Raw genomic sequence first — 16,212 nt, 5'->3', positions numbered from 1 at the left:
CAACTGTGGCGGGACAGCAAACCACGAAGAATATATTAACTGAAAAAAAAGTGATAACTTGCTTTGTATTACCAATTAACTGTGATAATTAAAACTGCATGAACATGTATAGACTAATATTTCAGCAATATTATTTTGTATAATGTACAACATTTTTGTGAACTGAAAAATCTGAAGTGATAACTGTTTTGTATTACCAATTAACTGTGATGATTAAAACTGAATGAAAATATAGATTAATATAGTTATTTCAGCAATATTATTTTGTATAATGTACAATATTGTTGTGAACTGAAAATCTTGAAGTGATATCTGATTTGTATTACCAATAAATTGTGATGATTAAAACTGAATGAATATATAGATTTATATTGTATATTTGTCGCCGATTAACAATTTCAACCTCGATAACACAAAATTTTGGGGACCCATAGATCTCTGTTGGGACCCGTAGAATTTTGAGCATGCAAGTCCCCGGGACCCATCACTTTTCACAGGTAAAATGAACACTGTAACTGTGACAATTACTTTTCAGTTAAAAAATCACCATGCATCCCTCTTGATATTTAAACTTTATAAAGCAATACCTCGGTTACTCTCGACACATTTTCTGATCTTGCAGGAATCCAAAAAATACTTTAAAACAGAATTTTGATAAAATAACCTCATGGAAAATTCCCTAAACTCATATCCCTTCTTTCAAAAATACTTCAATTTATAATGAGAAACTAAAAGTAAATTCAAAGTTAATAATTCTCCAGAGCAAATAAAAACAATTTTAGGGGCATTTGTGTTTCCTGCCTGCATGGTATGCTCATTCAATGAGAAATGAAGAAATTGAATTATTTTAAGTAAATCATCCATCACATATTTAAAACACATTTACTTTGGGTATTATCTTACCTATAAATATGTCTTTCAACAGTCTGAATACTTATTTTTCAAGTAGTATTGTTTTTTTTAAAGCATTAACGCAAAGCCACCGCTGCCGGCGAGTCCACAGCAGTATGGCTATCTTTGTGTTGTCCTTAAGGCAACTGTTTTCTCTCTAAGTAATAATTTAATATGTCAATCATAATTTGAATCTGGAGCCAAAGTTATGTGTTTCTCGCTTTTTTTCTCATTACAGGCCCTTATAGGCTATAACAGGCTACGGACAATGAAAAAAAGCTTGCAATTTGTTAAGAGTGGTGTCAATCGATAGGTCAGAGCCTGCAATCATATTGAAAATCATCTGAGGGGAGTTATGGAGTGAAACAAACAACAAGGATGGTCAAACAATGCAGGAATGATTTTAGGCAAACTTTTTTTTAATCTGTCGGTATTAACGTACGTTTTGGGGTAAATATTTTACACTGTTGTATTCACTGGACAGTTGCGAATGAAACCAGACCATGTTTTTGAAGAATTGTTTCATTAGCGGAATACTAGGGAACTTTTTAGGTGAGTTATACCGTCTTTATAGTTTTCAGGTACGTTGTTTCAGCCTGATCGTGACCTTTCTGTGATGGGTACATTTTGAAATCGTCATCATATCTTGAATTCCAAGAGTTTAAGCTTTACAATGATATGTGGCATGATATGGGTATTTCAGTGACTGGTGACATCGTGGAGACACGTATTTGTTTATCAACAGTCTGACGGTATTTCTAAAAGTGTTCATATGATGTTTAAACAACTATATATTGTAGTAGTTTGAGCGGATCTTAAGTTTATTTCCACGAATACATTGGCACATGGTATATTGTATTGTATTGTTGCAGTTTTCACCATTCAGAGAAGGAAAATCAATTATCAATAAACCGTCTTCCATGGTCACGGTCCTTCTTTGGAAGTTTAGCTTGGTGTCATATCAATGATACTACAATCATGACAAATTTATATCATATTTGGACATGACCTGTAAATCTTATTATTTTTCCAGCCTTGTAACAATCTTTCTGCTGAGAGTGTGAGCAGCGTTACCTTGGTGACAAAGTCCTGGTACCCCGGGTAATATGTAGTGACGATAGAGAAGATGTACCAGTCATATTCCTCCATGATGTTGAGCATGACTGAAGCTTGCTGCTCGATGGAGGGGCCAAATTGAAAGAACATGGAGTCGTCATCCTGCGTAGGAGAGAAAGACATAATTAGGGGTCAGCGTTTGGCTTTGTAGTTGACACTAAACAATTGGTGCCAACAATAAATTAGCTGCACATCACCTGCTTACAGAAGACACTGGCGGCTTTTAATGATAGTAGTCATTATGACTTTATGACTCCTTTAATTAGTTTGTACACGACTCCGGTGGAAAGATTATGTAAGAGACATCAATCTGCTATTCGTAATCCCCTCCATCATTCTCATCTGTTTATGCTAGCTCATGGAAAGACACTACAGTGGCCCCACTTTATACGAGCACTTCTACACACGAGAAATTTTTTTAGGACAAAAGAACTCTGCTTTACAAAGGAAAATCCCCTTCACGAGCGGTCCCAAAAGCTACCACTAGAGGTCGCTTACCACTATCAGCTCGTTTTAGTTTGCGCATGTGCCTCCCCCCAACGGGCACATGACCCTTGGTTATGCCTGTAGCTTACATGTATTCTGCAACATGATTGCTTTGATCGTATCTCCTTAATTGCATTTTATAGGAAACCGAAACGGTAGGGTGTCTGAGAAAAAAAGGAGAATGATGACAAATGAAACAAGGTAATAGATAATAGAAAAACACCAGTGCAGTGTGCTTCAACGTTTTTTTGTGTGTTCACGTTCATTTAAAGTTACAGTAACTCCGATTTTACTAGCACAGTACCGTAAGTGCTTACGTATCATAAAAAGTCATGTGCCGTCACTACTCCCGCAACCCTCCTCTGACTCCAACACCTCCGCATCGCGCACACACCTCCATTACAGCGACTTCCTCATAATAAACTCGCATTTTATTTCATTTATATTATTACGGTATTTTTACCTTTTTTTCAATATCTAAATACATTTTTTTAGTGATCAGGAAGATGTGTTTTGTAGCTGTTTAGAGTTCACTTTGATCCTTTTGAGAGGTCAGTAAGTGACCAGAAGAAATATTCTCTGACCAGCTACAGAAACAGACTTCCCACCCCCCTTTGTTTGATTCTTGCTACAAACTTCTCCCCCTTTGCATTCCATCAGCATATCCGAAACGCACACCATACTCCTACAAGACAACTCTTTTGTTATAACTGGGTGGTTCACTGTCAGATGATCGGATTACCGAGGCCGACTGACAACATTTTTTGTTTTTTTAAATTTACAGTTATCTCGTGTCTTGATGGGCTTAATAGTTTGATGATCATATAATGTTTGGTTCGGGATATTTACCAGCAAGCGGAAATGTCAAAAAACTAACCATTGGCAACGAGATTGTAATTTTTCTTTTTTGTTATTCACATGAAATTTGTACGTGCCTCCCCTCTCCAGCCTCTTGGGTGAATTCAAATCATGCAGGCTATATAAAGTTGGAGTTACGTTCTACCTGAGCCCAACCATGGGCCAACCGTCTGTTGGTGCAGGACCCACGGGAAAAGATCTTTAAATCAATACGTGATCCATCAACCAATACCCCCAACCCCTAAACCCCACCCCAACTTCAATCTTCAAGGTATCTTGTGCACGAAATGAACAACATCTGTTTTTTGGGTTACTGTGAATCAATACATGCACTGTTAAGGTAAATTTCTCAAATTATGCCCAGCAATATATATGTGTTTCTCTAAGAAATTACAACATTGCCACCTCCATTCAACTCCAACTCCCTTTGACAGTACGTTTCCTTTTTCTTTTGTTAACAATAAATGTTTCTCTTGCCAACAATGTCCTTTGTTCTTTCTTTTCATTTTCCCTGCCATGTAAATAAATCATAGTTTGTTTAAATCAAATCATGTTCCATAATTTATTTGTGTGTCTATATATTTTTCTTTTAAACTGATCAATCATTGTCATTATCAATGAACTGCAAAATCGGTAATTTTAAACTAAAATACAAGATGTTGTAAGAATTGCTTCTTTCTTGATACTACAGTGACAAATAAGGCTATTTTAGGGACTAATTTGAGTGGGAAATGGTGAGCACCACCTGCTGGTTAAATTGCTAACCACAAAATTAGATCGATGAAGCAAGTAAATCAAATTCAAATCAATTTTCTCTACAGTAGTTAGCATTTGATTATTTCAAATCGTGAAAATTAGTACATTGCATGAGCAATTAGAGCTGCGAACAGGATCCTGAAACGAATGCATCTTGTGTAATTTGGTACCACTGAATTTGAATAGAGGTGTTAAAGATGAAAAAGATTTAAAGATTTTCTTGACCTCTGAGGCTGCCACAATGACAAGCAAAGTCAAGAGATGAGACTTTCAAACCAAGCAGCGGTGTCGTCTCACACAATCGCAAACTGTTGAAAGGAGATATTGATCAGGACAGCACAGGACGTGACTAGCTTAAGTCTTGACAAGACTGTGATACTGTTTGCGAGGATGTCTTTCAAGAACAAGCGCCTGGGGGCTTGTCGTCTTTGTATGTTGGTTTTGACAGCAGGAGCCCATCAAATACACATTGGACAGGCATCTGCCATGCATTATTATCGAAAAACAATACTTTAAAATGGCATTAACACAATTAATACCACTGAATGATTTCTTATAAGTAAAAACATTCATGTATGCTTCTATGGTATTTTCCCACATCATATATTCCGTTTAAAATTTTCGTCTAAATCAGGGGTCGGGGACTTATGGCTCCTTTCATACGTACATTTGGCTCTTATTCTAATAAGCACAGAGTTGAGTCTAGTACCCACATAGCCGACGTAACACTATGACAAAGTATAGTTTGGTCCGGGATATAGAGGGCACAGTTTCCTCTACAGTTTTCAGTCAAGACTACACACGAACAGACCCTGTTCTGGCTGTACTTTGTTTGTTAAACAATTTAGGTTCACTGTTGGGACACTTTATGATGAAACCCCACAGAAAAACTGTGAACACCCAGAAACACCAGCCAAGCACACAGAAATTTAATTGAGTGAGCAGTATTGGTGGGTTAAGTTATGCACATCGCACACTTCTTTCTGCCCAGCTCCGTCTGCACCAAAAGTAAATATGTCAGTATCCTTGTTTGCAGTACTTTGTAAAATTTCTACGAAATAAGTCTGCTTGCACTGATCTTAAGTGAGTGCAGAAAAGAGACATGTTTAAAGGGGTAATATTTGTTGATCTGAGACACAGGCTCTGGCATTAATCTTTTTAAATAAATTTTATCAAATCATCTTACATCACATAGTGAAATAAAATGGGCGGAAAAATTTGATCTTTCTGGGGCGAGTTTGGCAGTCTTGCTGAAATATGTCTTAAAATATATAAGGCCCTCACTTAAAAAAAATTAAAAAAGTATTTTGCTATTATTGCTCTTAGGGTATAAAAAGGTTCCTGACCCCTGGTCTAAAAAATGAAATAAAAAGAGCCAAATCCAGCAGCGTCAGTTATTGTGCTTAACTGTTAAATCAGCATTGGTCAATGTGTAACTGTTTCCCAATTTTGATGATTTACCTCATCTGCATTCAAAATAGAGCACTAATACAAGTTTTAGAATTTTGATTTCTAAAGATAAGTGACCATCCGAAGTGAATCCTAAGAGGCACGCGAAAATGTGAAAATAAATACCTTTGGGAAATTTTAGTTTCATTGCACTCAAGTCAAGTCAAGTCCCATTTATTTATCTATTTATTTGTTTAGCCCATAATCACAAATTGTCTCAGAGGATTGCACAGGGCAGAATTACACCAACCCCTGATCTGAAACCATCATGTTGGCAGGGAAAAGATCAAAACCTCAACATGAGGATAATAAGAAACCTTGTGAAGGGGCCTCATGAAATGAAATGAAATGAAATGATCTGCATTTATATAGCGCTTTTCAAGTCAATGACTTCCCAAAGCGCTTTACATTGTGCTTCACATTTCCCAATAGCGGCCGTGATGTGTGCAGCCATGTAAGGCGCTAACCTGCTTATTGGGGGTAATTGGGGGTTCAATGTCTTACCCAAGGACACTTCGACATGTAACACGGACAAGCCGGGATTCGAACTGGGATCCCTTTATCCTAAAACGATCGCTCTACCTCCTGAGCTACTGCTGCCCTCATAAGTGGTGATTCCCCTTCCAGGATCACCAGGCTGCAATTGATTTTGCATTGGTTAACAATACACAAAACATAGTCAACATCAATTAAAAAAAACATAATGTGTAAAATTGTCCAATAAGTCCATGACAGCAACGACTACTCGAGACTTTAAAAGCACCGTTCTTATGTTGCATTGTTCTTTCACTGCACTCCTATTATAACTTGGGGCCAGTCTTTAAGCACTGTGTTGTGAATAGTTTTGCCTTCTTCTTCTGATAGTCTTTTGTCTGATTTTCTCATGAAAGTCTTTTTTGTTTACCGTGAAATGCCATGTTTGATCTCGTTGCATGATATGTTTCATCACATTTATATCAATGACCATAAAGACAATTCTACTCTATTCTTCTATTCTATTCTACTTTAGAAACAAATAGTAAAAATTAAGTGGTTTGAGGGCATCTATTACCAATGATACATATTTTGCTCAACAGTCCAAAAAGATTTTTTTACTAATTTTTACTAGAGAAAGTAGGGTGAGGACCATACGCATATATGACCGCAAATCTTCATTTGTATTGTCGTGACTGTATGTCCAATAAATCAGCTCCCCAAATTCTTCAGAGAACAGACTTTGACAATCAATTGCAAGTGCAGCATATAAAATGTAGACTGTTCAATGATTACATGGACAGTCGAAACAGCATCTCCCAGGGGACGAGCCAAGTTTGATCCGCCAACTCGTGCATTAATGAGATCAGGGCGATTGCAAACAATGGCGCTCGCTGTGCACGTGATGTGGCCGTGTGGTGTGTGAAACGCAAACCAAGCGCATCCGCTTGCTGAATGAGTTTTGTGTTTGAAAATCATGAAATAATGATGCGTGCGCCGATGTTGTAGACTCGTCTCCTTGCGAACAAGAATGCATTTGCGTCTCCACTTTTTATCCGGCTCTGTCTTAATCATCCACCGGAAAGCATGGCAGTGCTAAGCCCTTCTGTGCCAGGCGACAATTATAATTGAATTTCCAGACTTTCACATTCCTGCACCCACGTTGTTTCTTCCGGCATGCCCTCTCTCTCTCCGTCTTACTCTTAAGAGCTGCATTTATGTAACATCCAACGCACCCATACTGGCAGGCAAATTTCTGTTAGTCTTTAAGAATATATATAGGGGGCCACAAAATCAATTAACTTGTGGGCCATTGGAGCAAGTGTTTGGTTGGGTTTTCTACAAAAACAAAGCTCTGATAAAAAAAATAATTAACTATTCTAAACTATATTTTTCCATTTGCTACACACAAGAAAATGATACAGAAACAAAAATAGAATTACAGGTAATATGAAAATAAATCAATTAGAAATGAAAAAATCCTTAATTCGCGTGAGCAGCACTTACAGGTACATAAAAAAAGACAGTGTTTATTATTTGATCTCTAGATGTTGCTGTGTCATGTAGTGCAACCATAAATGAGTGCTAAAAAGCACAGGGGAGAATACAAGCTATGGTGTCTCAAAGTGACCAAAAGGCACCATTTTTCTTCTCATTTTTTCGGTATAAGACAAAGGGGGAAAAAGAACAGCGGGAAAAGAAAGGAAAACAAAAGGAAAAAGGTGAAACATAGAAAAGATAGGGGATAGAAAACTTTCTCCAGAAAAAGAAAGGAGAAAAAAAATAAAGGAAATAAAGACCATGAAAAATCAATGAAGTAAAGAAGGGGGGAAAAGAAGCTTCTGGATGTTCCATTAGCAGCAAGATGCCCCGCGATGTCAGCTCCCTCTAGGTTATGTCAACTAAACGGAAATGAAAAGTATTTGTAAAAATACCCCTTCAAAAAAAGTTTTTTTAAATTATTTTTTCCCATAACTAGGAGGCATAGAATAATACACAGATTAAACATGCATATTAGGTCTGGATATTAATGCGCAGTTGGCCCCTGTGACCCCTGATATACATATTCAAGAATGACACTAGTGCCCACCCAGGCTAATACAAAAACAATTCTGATGGAAGGTGGTTTGGGGCCAAAGGGCCTTAGGGAAAAGCGCAGCAAAACAGCTTTCTTCATTTACAGGGACAATAATTTTGGCCACATTTGCACGTCTTCTTTGCACAATGTGATAGATTAGCGAGTTTTAAAATTCCCAGCGGGGCCTTGGGTTTCCAAAACTAGTCCAAAATCCTGGGTTTAAGGCCTGAAAGCAGAAATGGGTAAAAAAATGAGAATTTTTAAACAATGTCATAAAAGAGTGAGTTGAAGAAATTAAAGAAGCGGGAATGAAAGATTGAGTTGTTGCAGAAGTGGGGAGGTAGCTAGGAACAAGATGAGGTGTGATGCCTCCAGAGGACAGAGCCAGAGGACAATGTGACAATGCAATGAATAGAGAGGAGAAGGCCAAGCTGCCACTCTGCAGAGATCCAGCACCAAGCGGACGAGCAGAAGCGGGATGGCTGCCAGTACTTAGCCGTGGTGTATGTGCTGGCTGAACGGGAAAACAGGGGGGTTCTTGACAACCCAACAAAAAGAATGAATCAAAAACAAGTATTTAATCTCATCACTCAAAACAAAAACAAAAAAGCGGCATTTTGTGTGATGTATGTCCCTGGTTGGTAACCACAGGGCCGCGGACCTACATAAAGAAAAATAAGTTCCATCTTTTTTTTTAACCTATTGTTGTTGACTGACACTTTTACTTTTCAGGCTTTGAGGTGGTACGAGTGGAAATCCGTGTGGTTCGCACGGGCGAACGCAGTTAACTGTCCAATGGAAACAAAGATTCTTGATACAGTGAAGGATGAATTGAACCGAACGTTTGCGCTTGTAGCCCATCCATCCATTATCTTCACTGTTTATCCTCAGTAGGGTCGCGGGAGTGCCGGGGCCCATCCGAGCTATCTTCAGGCAGTGGGCAGGGAACACCCTGAACTGATTGCCAGCCAATCGCAGGGCACACATAGACAACTCATTCGTTCTTTCACACCCAGGGACAATTTGGACCAACCAATTAACCTGACGTGTATGTTTTTGGAATGTGGGAAGAAACTGAAGTGCCTGGGAGCCCCTGGGTATGAGGCGTTGTCAAAAGGGCGTGGGTGCGTGTGACATCGGGTAACTTTTTTTTATGTTATTTGTATTTATTTTTTACTTTCCCAGAATAAAGTGCAATTGCACCTCCACTTCACTTGGGTTCAATGGTGTTCTCATTGGCAGAGTGTTTTGTTTACATTTAGCCTCTCGTAGAGAGTAGAGTGACTCTACGCATTTTTGCATTTCGGAGATGGAATATGAGCTTGCTCTGTCCACTCCACGCATCGGCCCGGTATTGCAGTACCTCCGGGAACGGTGCATTCGCAATGATCGCAGCAAGGCTTTAGGGCTAGGACCTTAGCTTGGCCTTTTGGCTGAGAGTAAGTGTCCCGGCTCCTAGGCTTTGTAGCGTATTATGAACTGACCGATAACGGATAATGGATAATGAATAACGAAGATAGATCAATAACCCTTAAAAACCCCAAAACCCCCCGCATTTAGTCCATTGACTATGAAGTGTAGACACGGGATCAAAGCAGGCCTTCATGTGACCCCATGAAAACAAAAAATTAATACTGGTGCGGAGACAGGCGAAGAGAGACTGGGTAAAGAGACCAACAAAAGTCTACTCACGAAACCTAAGACGAGAACAAATTGACAAAGCAGACGTAGCATTTCACTGCGACAATGGAGGAAGATGAGCAGAGACAGTTATGTTAAAAATGTTGTCAGTGAACGGCAGAAAGTCAAAAAAATTAGGCCGCCACTAAAAGACATTACAACTCAATCACAGTGATAAGACGTTGAGTTTTTCTGCAGCAAAAATGTGCCAAAAGGCAGAGATTTAGCATGGACAGAGGTATAACGTTATCACCAATATCGAGCAATCGTTGTATTGTCCCCATACTAACCCAAAAATGAAGGACCATTTTTGTACAGTTTTCTTTTGACAGCTTACACGTATTACACTGTTTATTTACAAATGTAAATAAACAGAACATTTCATTTTTTCTAGTATTGGGACCAATATATGAAAAGTCCTAACATTCCAAGTTAAACAAACTATCAGTAAGGGGATTTTTTTTCTAGGTTTTTAACAACACAGTGGCAGGTCATTTTGACCGGAAAACAACAGGAGTTTAAAAAATGTGTGTCGTCTAAAGAAAAAATGGCCACACTCGGTCGCCTCCCTCACAGGTACTAAGACCTTGAGATGAATATAAATCCAGGTATCATTAAAATATGTGGTAGGATTTACAATTAATAAGAAGTAACTATGGAAAAGATTACATGTTTTAATCGCTTTAAACCCTGCAAAGAGTCAAAACCTTAAAGTTTGACTTCAGCGCCAGGGGGATTGACTTATAAACACAACCACTGTCTAATGACAATCTTACAAAAGGATCCAAAGCAAATCTAAATGTGGTAACAATTATGTTGCCATATGGCAACACTGGCCTATACAGAGTTAAAACAACAGTATTCCAACATTAGGTCAACATAAAATGTATTTTGTAATATAAGCATGTTATCATGTGTGTTATGCATCCTGGGGCTAGCAGGCTGTGCGCAGTGTGGTGTGTGTGTGCTGTGATCCCCAATCACACACTCCTGAAGCAGTTATGAAGCAGCAAGGGTTTAGTCAATAACTTGGGTATTTCAATTACACACTCAGGGGCGCATCATTTAGTGGAATATAAAATTTACTCAGGATTATGAATACACACACACAAACACACATTTTGAATAAACACAAGTATTTAAAACTATGTGGTAATTATGTTGGAGACAGTGTTACAAAAATCTGGGCAAACATAATCAAATCGAAATTTTGGTTGATATGCTGACGTTGAGATGATACAAGTACCAGCGTGAATGACAATTGAAAAACACCTTAATGCAGTGGTGGGCAACTTTTCCTTTACCACGGACGGGTTTGATGTCTGACAATATTCTCGCCACCTGGCCCACAAATAGCATTAGTAATTATAAAAATAGCATTAGAAATACTAATAAGCCTAAATCCACTGTGGCGTTAAAAGACAACTCGGGATTAGATTTTTTCTCATCATCAAACTAATTTACTCGTGGTACCACATTGTCTCGCTTTTTTTTATCTTTCAGGCGTCAGTCGTTGTAAAACATTGTTTTGGCTGAACTCATGCCCATAATGCTCCATTGTGGTACCACACTGTACAACATTGTAATGGGGGATAATGGCAATGTGTTCAGCCAAAACAACATTTTTGGTCAATTGACCAATCACGTGCGCCTTCAAGATAAAAAAGGAGAAACAGTGTGGTAGCATGAGCATAAAAAGTATGATGATGAGATCAAAAGTAATGCCTATAACCACATGCGAAAAATGAATTACTGACAATAATTGGGTTTTTTTGGGCAAAAAACGCTAAAAACTGTGATAATTTTGCACTTAATTAGTCTTTTTTTAATATCACCAATTAATTATTATTGATACCAAAGAACAAATTCGTCGAAACAATCTCTAATAGCAAATAATTAATTAAAACATTTTCTGTGTGATAGCGACCTAACTGTTTACAGATTTGTCATGCAAAAATGGCCTTACCAATATGGATATGGATATGGATATGGAGTGTCTCAGCTAAGTTCTTGTTTGCAAGCCCTTAATATTGCACAAGCACAATATGATGGTTTCATCATTTCCACAGGTTGATGTACACATTCTTATTTTTTTCAATATGTGACTATTATAAAGCCAGTGTGAGTATATACGGTAATTTGTAAGAAACAAATAAATTTGTAGGAAACACTAACGAAAAAGTACTGACATTGTATTTAATAATGGCCTTACCGTACAGCAGTTACGACAGTTATCGCATATTTGGTATTTAAGTAGTTAAGGCTGTTATTGCATACCAACCCTTTAATTAATGGAAATTAGAATATTAAAAAATCCAATATTAAAAAGTTAATAAAAATATGAACAACTGAGATGGGCTTCCTACCTCCCATGCATAGAAAAAATAAAAGTAAAAATAACAAGTCAGAGTGACATATTTGCATGAGTTTAACGCTATGTCTTCAACGGCGCTCTCACAGCCGTGACCCAGGTTTAATTCCCTTTGCATTCGATGCTAATCAAATGTTGTCTGCAGTATTTGTCGAGTGATCAACCATGGCTCAAATACAGCACGTGAAATCTCAAGGTTTTAGTAGGTAAAAAAAAATTGGACGCACCTGATTTCGGTCACTCGCTTCTCAAAGCCATTTCAATGATCTAGTCGTGATTCTTTCCAGGTCTCTGAGTTTACGTTCCAAAAAGGACCTTTCCAGCTCACCACTAAAAAAGCGAAATGACCGAAAAACAACAGGGACCAGAAGGTGCTGTATCATAGTCAGATCAGGAGGCTTCACCTGCCACTGGTAACCATGGAAACCGGTGCAATCTGTTTTACAACAGAGAGAACAACTCTTCCCCAAAAAAAGTCCCGGAGAAAGATGCGCACTGTCAGGCTGTAATTGCCTAAGACACACCACAGGAAGCGGAGCCTGAAGGCGAAGGACAATCCAAAGTCTGGCAGCATGTTCTTTTCCGGAACCAGACCAGGTTTCGGAGTTTGCTGAAGGGAACATTTGCAGTTGAGGACATTTGTTAAAGTTTCAAAATAAAGATAAAACAGAATAAGTGTAAAAAGGAATACATTGCGGACCGATAGATTAGGAAGGAGCCCTCCCCCCAAGAGGCCAGAAGTCCGCTCCACCTAAAAGGCAAGCAATAATGTTCCTCCCCCTCTATTATAGTGAGAAATATTTGAAAAAATGGAACACACAGCACAAACAGACACGCAGAACTCACATTACAAGGCAAAAAGAAGAAATCCCTGCACAAGATATAAGACCATTTCTGGTCGAAGTACGCTGATTTGAAAGAATACATTCAGCAAGTAAATACTTCATAACAATATGTGGATACATATGATGTGCATTTATAACAACAATGTGATTTTCAAAGTAATAATGTTATGATTAAGTAATAAAACTAATAAAGCTGGAAAACTTAGGGGATAGTGACAACCTACTCAGTAAGCTATTTTAATTATTTAACAACCGATACTGGTTAAGGGATCCGTGAACCGTAAACTGATACACGAATAAATACGGTATAAGTGAAAAGCAAGGGCAATTTTTTTTTCTTTACCAAACCACTGTTCTTATGCTTATTTCAATCGAGCGGCACTTTATGAAGAGGCGACGCAAAATAAATGCAGTGGGCAAGTGAATGCTTAGACAAAGAGTCAAATGGAATTAAGAAGCAGTCAGAAGAGTGATGCTGTCGGTTGCCAGAAGGAGTTTTTTGGAAAGGCATATTTCTATCCTGCCTATAAAGGCGTCTTTGAACTTGAGAGGGGGCTGGTGGGCTGCTCTTGACACTGTTGGAGGGAGAGGGAAGCGGGAGAGCAGTGAGACGAGAGGTTGCAGGGATGCAAAAAAAGTCGAGTAGGAGGCGAAGTGGGAGAAAGGGGAGGGGGGAATTGTACGGACAGCTGGCCTTCACTTGAATCTCGGCAATTGAAAAGACAAAAGGCAGGAGAAACTTGCCAGCGGCTTTTTGCACGAAAAGTCAGAATACACACACGCACAGTGTGCTAAAGCACTTTCTTTTCGGATCAAGCCTGTGCACTTGCGCCACCATCTGCGACGTGTTGATGATGCGACTTCCCGTCCGGCGTCAGTCAAATTGATATCGCCACCTCAATTCCAAGAGTACCATTCCTTGTCTTCTGTTGCTGGTATCTTATCGCCCTCTTTTCTTGGCAAAGATGAATCCTTATCCTTTGTTAAATATACACAAACTTAATTGGCTGACTCCATTAACATGGCATTACATAATTAACACCGACCAGGTTTTAGAGTGGTACCTCTATATACAAGCTTAGTTCAATTCCACAGGCCAAACCCACAAATGATTTCCAACACGTGTGTTTAATCAACAAGTCACTGAACTCTAATTTGAAATAGGCTACTTTCCCAGGAGTGGTAGACCAACTGAGATTACTCCGAGAGTCCGACGACAGCTTATCCAGGAGGTTACAAAAGAACCTCGAAAAACATCCACGGAACTGCGGGATTAGCTGGCCTTGTCATACATTTGCCAAAAAGCATCTTGATTATGCTCAAGATTTATGAAGTTTCTGTGGACTGATAAGACAAAAATTGAACTTTTTGGAAGGTATGCAATGCGTTACTTCTGGCATAACAATGTCAAATCAAAAGAACATGACGCCATCAGTAATATAAAAACCTATCTAGATAGCTTGCTAAATAGCTAAAAAGGTAGCTTAATAGTTAGCTAGATGGATAAACGGGTTAAAATGTCATGAATGGGACACGCAGTGGACCCAAATGTATAACGGTTCACACAATGCTTTATTGAGGGATCTGGGAAGTCAGGGCGAGAGGAAAAAGACCGCATTTTTGTACTCAATAAGTTGTATCGCAACCAGAATGTAAAAATGAGAAACAGAATTGTTTGTAATGTCATTCAATTTTAAGGGTCAAATCCAGCAAGGGAGCTTATTGACAATTTGTTAATTGTTTATGTACCGTATTTATACGTGTATAGGGCAAATTGTTTGTATTTAAAAACAACTCAAAGTCTGGGTGTGCATTATAGATGAGGTTTTACTGTAGTACATCACCATATTTGTGTATGATAAATGAATCAAAAACAACTGCTGACCTTGTTTGCGCTAAATTGGTTGCAACGGGTTTTGAATCCAAATTGTGGCGGTGAAAGCCCTGAATTTTGACCCCTAGATCACTGGGGCTGAAGATGACATGGAAAAAGGCTTTAGATTTCACCTCATCATCATACTCTTTTTACAGTGCCACGGTGTACAACGTTGTAATGGAACATTACGGGAAAGAGTTCATCCAAAACAACGTTGTACAATGTGGTATTGTGAGTAATAGCAGAGTGACGATGAGATAAAATCGAATTCCTTTTCCTGTATCATAGATACCCTTGTAGTCTAATGGTTAAGATCCAGCAACTGGTCAATCAATCATTGCTTGAACATGGTAATATACTAACCGGGTTCAGAATCGACTTGCTATTGCCAACACATCGTTTGTGACACACGATGGTTAATTTGAGCTAAGAAAAAGCGAAACAAAAATGTATACTGATATCAAAATATAAGATGTGCATTACACATCCGTTTGTGTTACACATGAATAAATAATATTAAAAGTATTTGTGTCACATAAAACAGCACCTATTACTAGAGCAATGGTATTGGCCTGATAACCCCAACATTAATCAAATCTGAGAATGAATTGTACGCGTATGTCCTGTCATATCTACAGTTGCTGTGCCGTCATGCCTTTGCAAAACACCATCTGTCACATTACCCTTTCACTTATGACTGGTTGCCCTCTCTCCACCCTAGATGCTACAATGGATCTTGAGTGCACAAAGATGCGCAGCGTCCACAGAGCCCGGGCCAAACGCACATTTAACCTCACAACAGTTTTGGGCCCCTGGCATGGAAGCAAACGATCCCGAGAGGGCGGCCAAGGAGCGTGAGGTGAGAGACTGAAAGGGAAATGGAGTGGGAAAGCTCAGTTATGTGCTTTTGCCCGCGTCACGATAAAAGGCTGGCTCTCCATCATTGTCAGTGAACGATGGCCCTCCTTATCCACCTCCGGTCCCATCCTATCCGAAACAAAAATGCGCTTCTCCAAATCTTTCTTCTTCCCATCCGTGCATTTATCAACATTTCAAATTACAGCCATTTCGCTCCCTCTAATATGAGTCTAAATATGGAAAATGCTTCAACTATTCCACAGGAGCAGGTGTTCTGAACCAACAGCTCCGTGACAGATGCAAAAAAAGTTTTCGGGGAATTATGCAGGGAATGAAAAGGGCAAAACTTAAAACACTTTAAGTGCTCTTGCATGCCCATCACTTATAGCATTTGCAATTACTCGTCTTTCCACCCTGGGGGTGAAAATTCCCTATATAAGCCTGAAAGTAACTAGGCTGTCTCCCGCTACTGCAC

General features: G+C 38.9%; 1 protein-coding gene and 1 pseudogene across 3 annotated transcripts in view; one reads left to right on the top strand and one right to left on the bottom strand.

Annotated features, from left to right (window-relative positions):
• Positions 1-16,212, bottom strand: part of grin2ba (glutamate receptor, ionotropic, N-methyl D-aspartate 2B, genome duplicate a) — a 211,578-nt gene that overhangs the window by 89,568 nt on the left and 105,798 nt on the right. For all 3 annotated transcript variants that reach the window (XR_015849466.1, XM_088326013.1, XM_088326026.1), the window contains one exon: positions 1,966-2,109. Coding sequence is in view for 2 of the 3 variants with exons in the window: in XM_088326013.1 (XP_088182139.1) it covers positions 1,966-2,109 (144 nt within the window). In the remaining variant the exon portion in view is untranslated. The remainder of the gene's footprint in view (positions 1-1,965; positions 2,110-16,212) is intronic.
• Positions 9,366-9,492, top strand: LOC148373516 (U2 spliceosomal RNA; annotated as a pseudogene).

The sequence above is a fragment of the Urocampus carinirostris genome, chromosome 1 (assembly GCF_059441175.1).
Source record: "Urocampus carinirostris isolate Australia breed hairy pipefish chromosome 1, RoL_Ucar_1.0, whole genome shotgun sequence".
Lineage (NCBI taxonomy): Eukaryota > Metazoa > Chordata > Actinopteri > Syngnathiformes > Syngnathidae > Urocampus > Urocampus carinirostris.
Note: the sequence above shows the minus strand (reverse complement) of the source record. Positions and strands in the feature narration are given on the sequence as shown.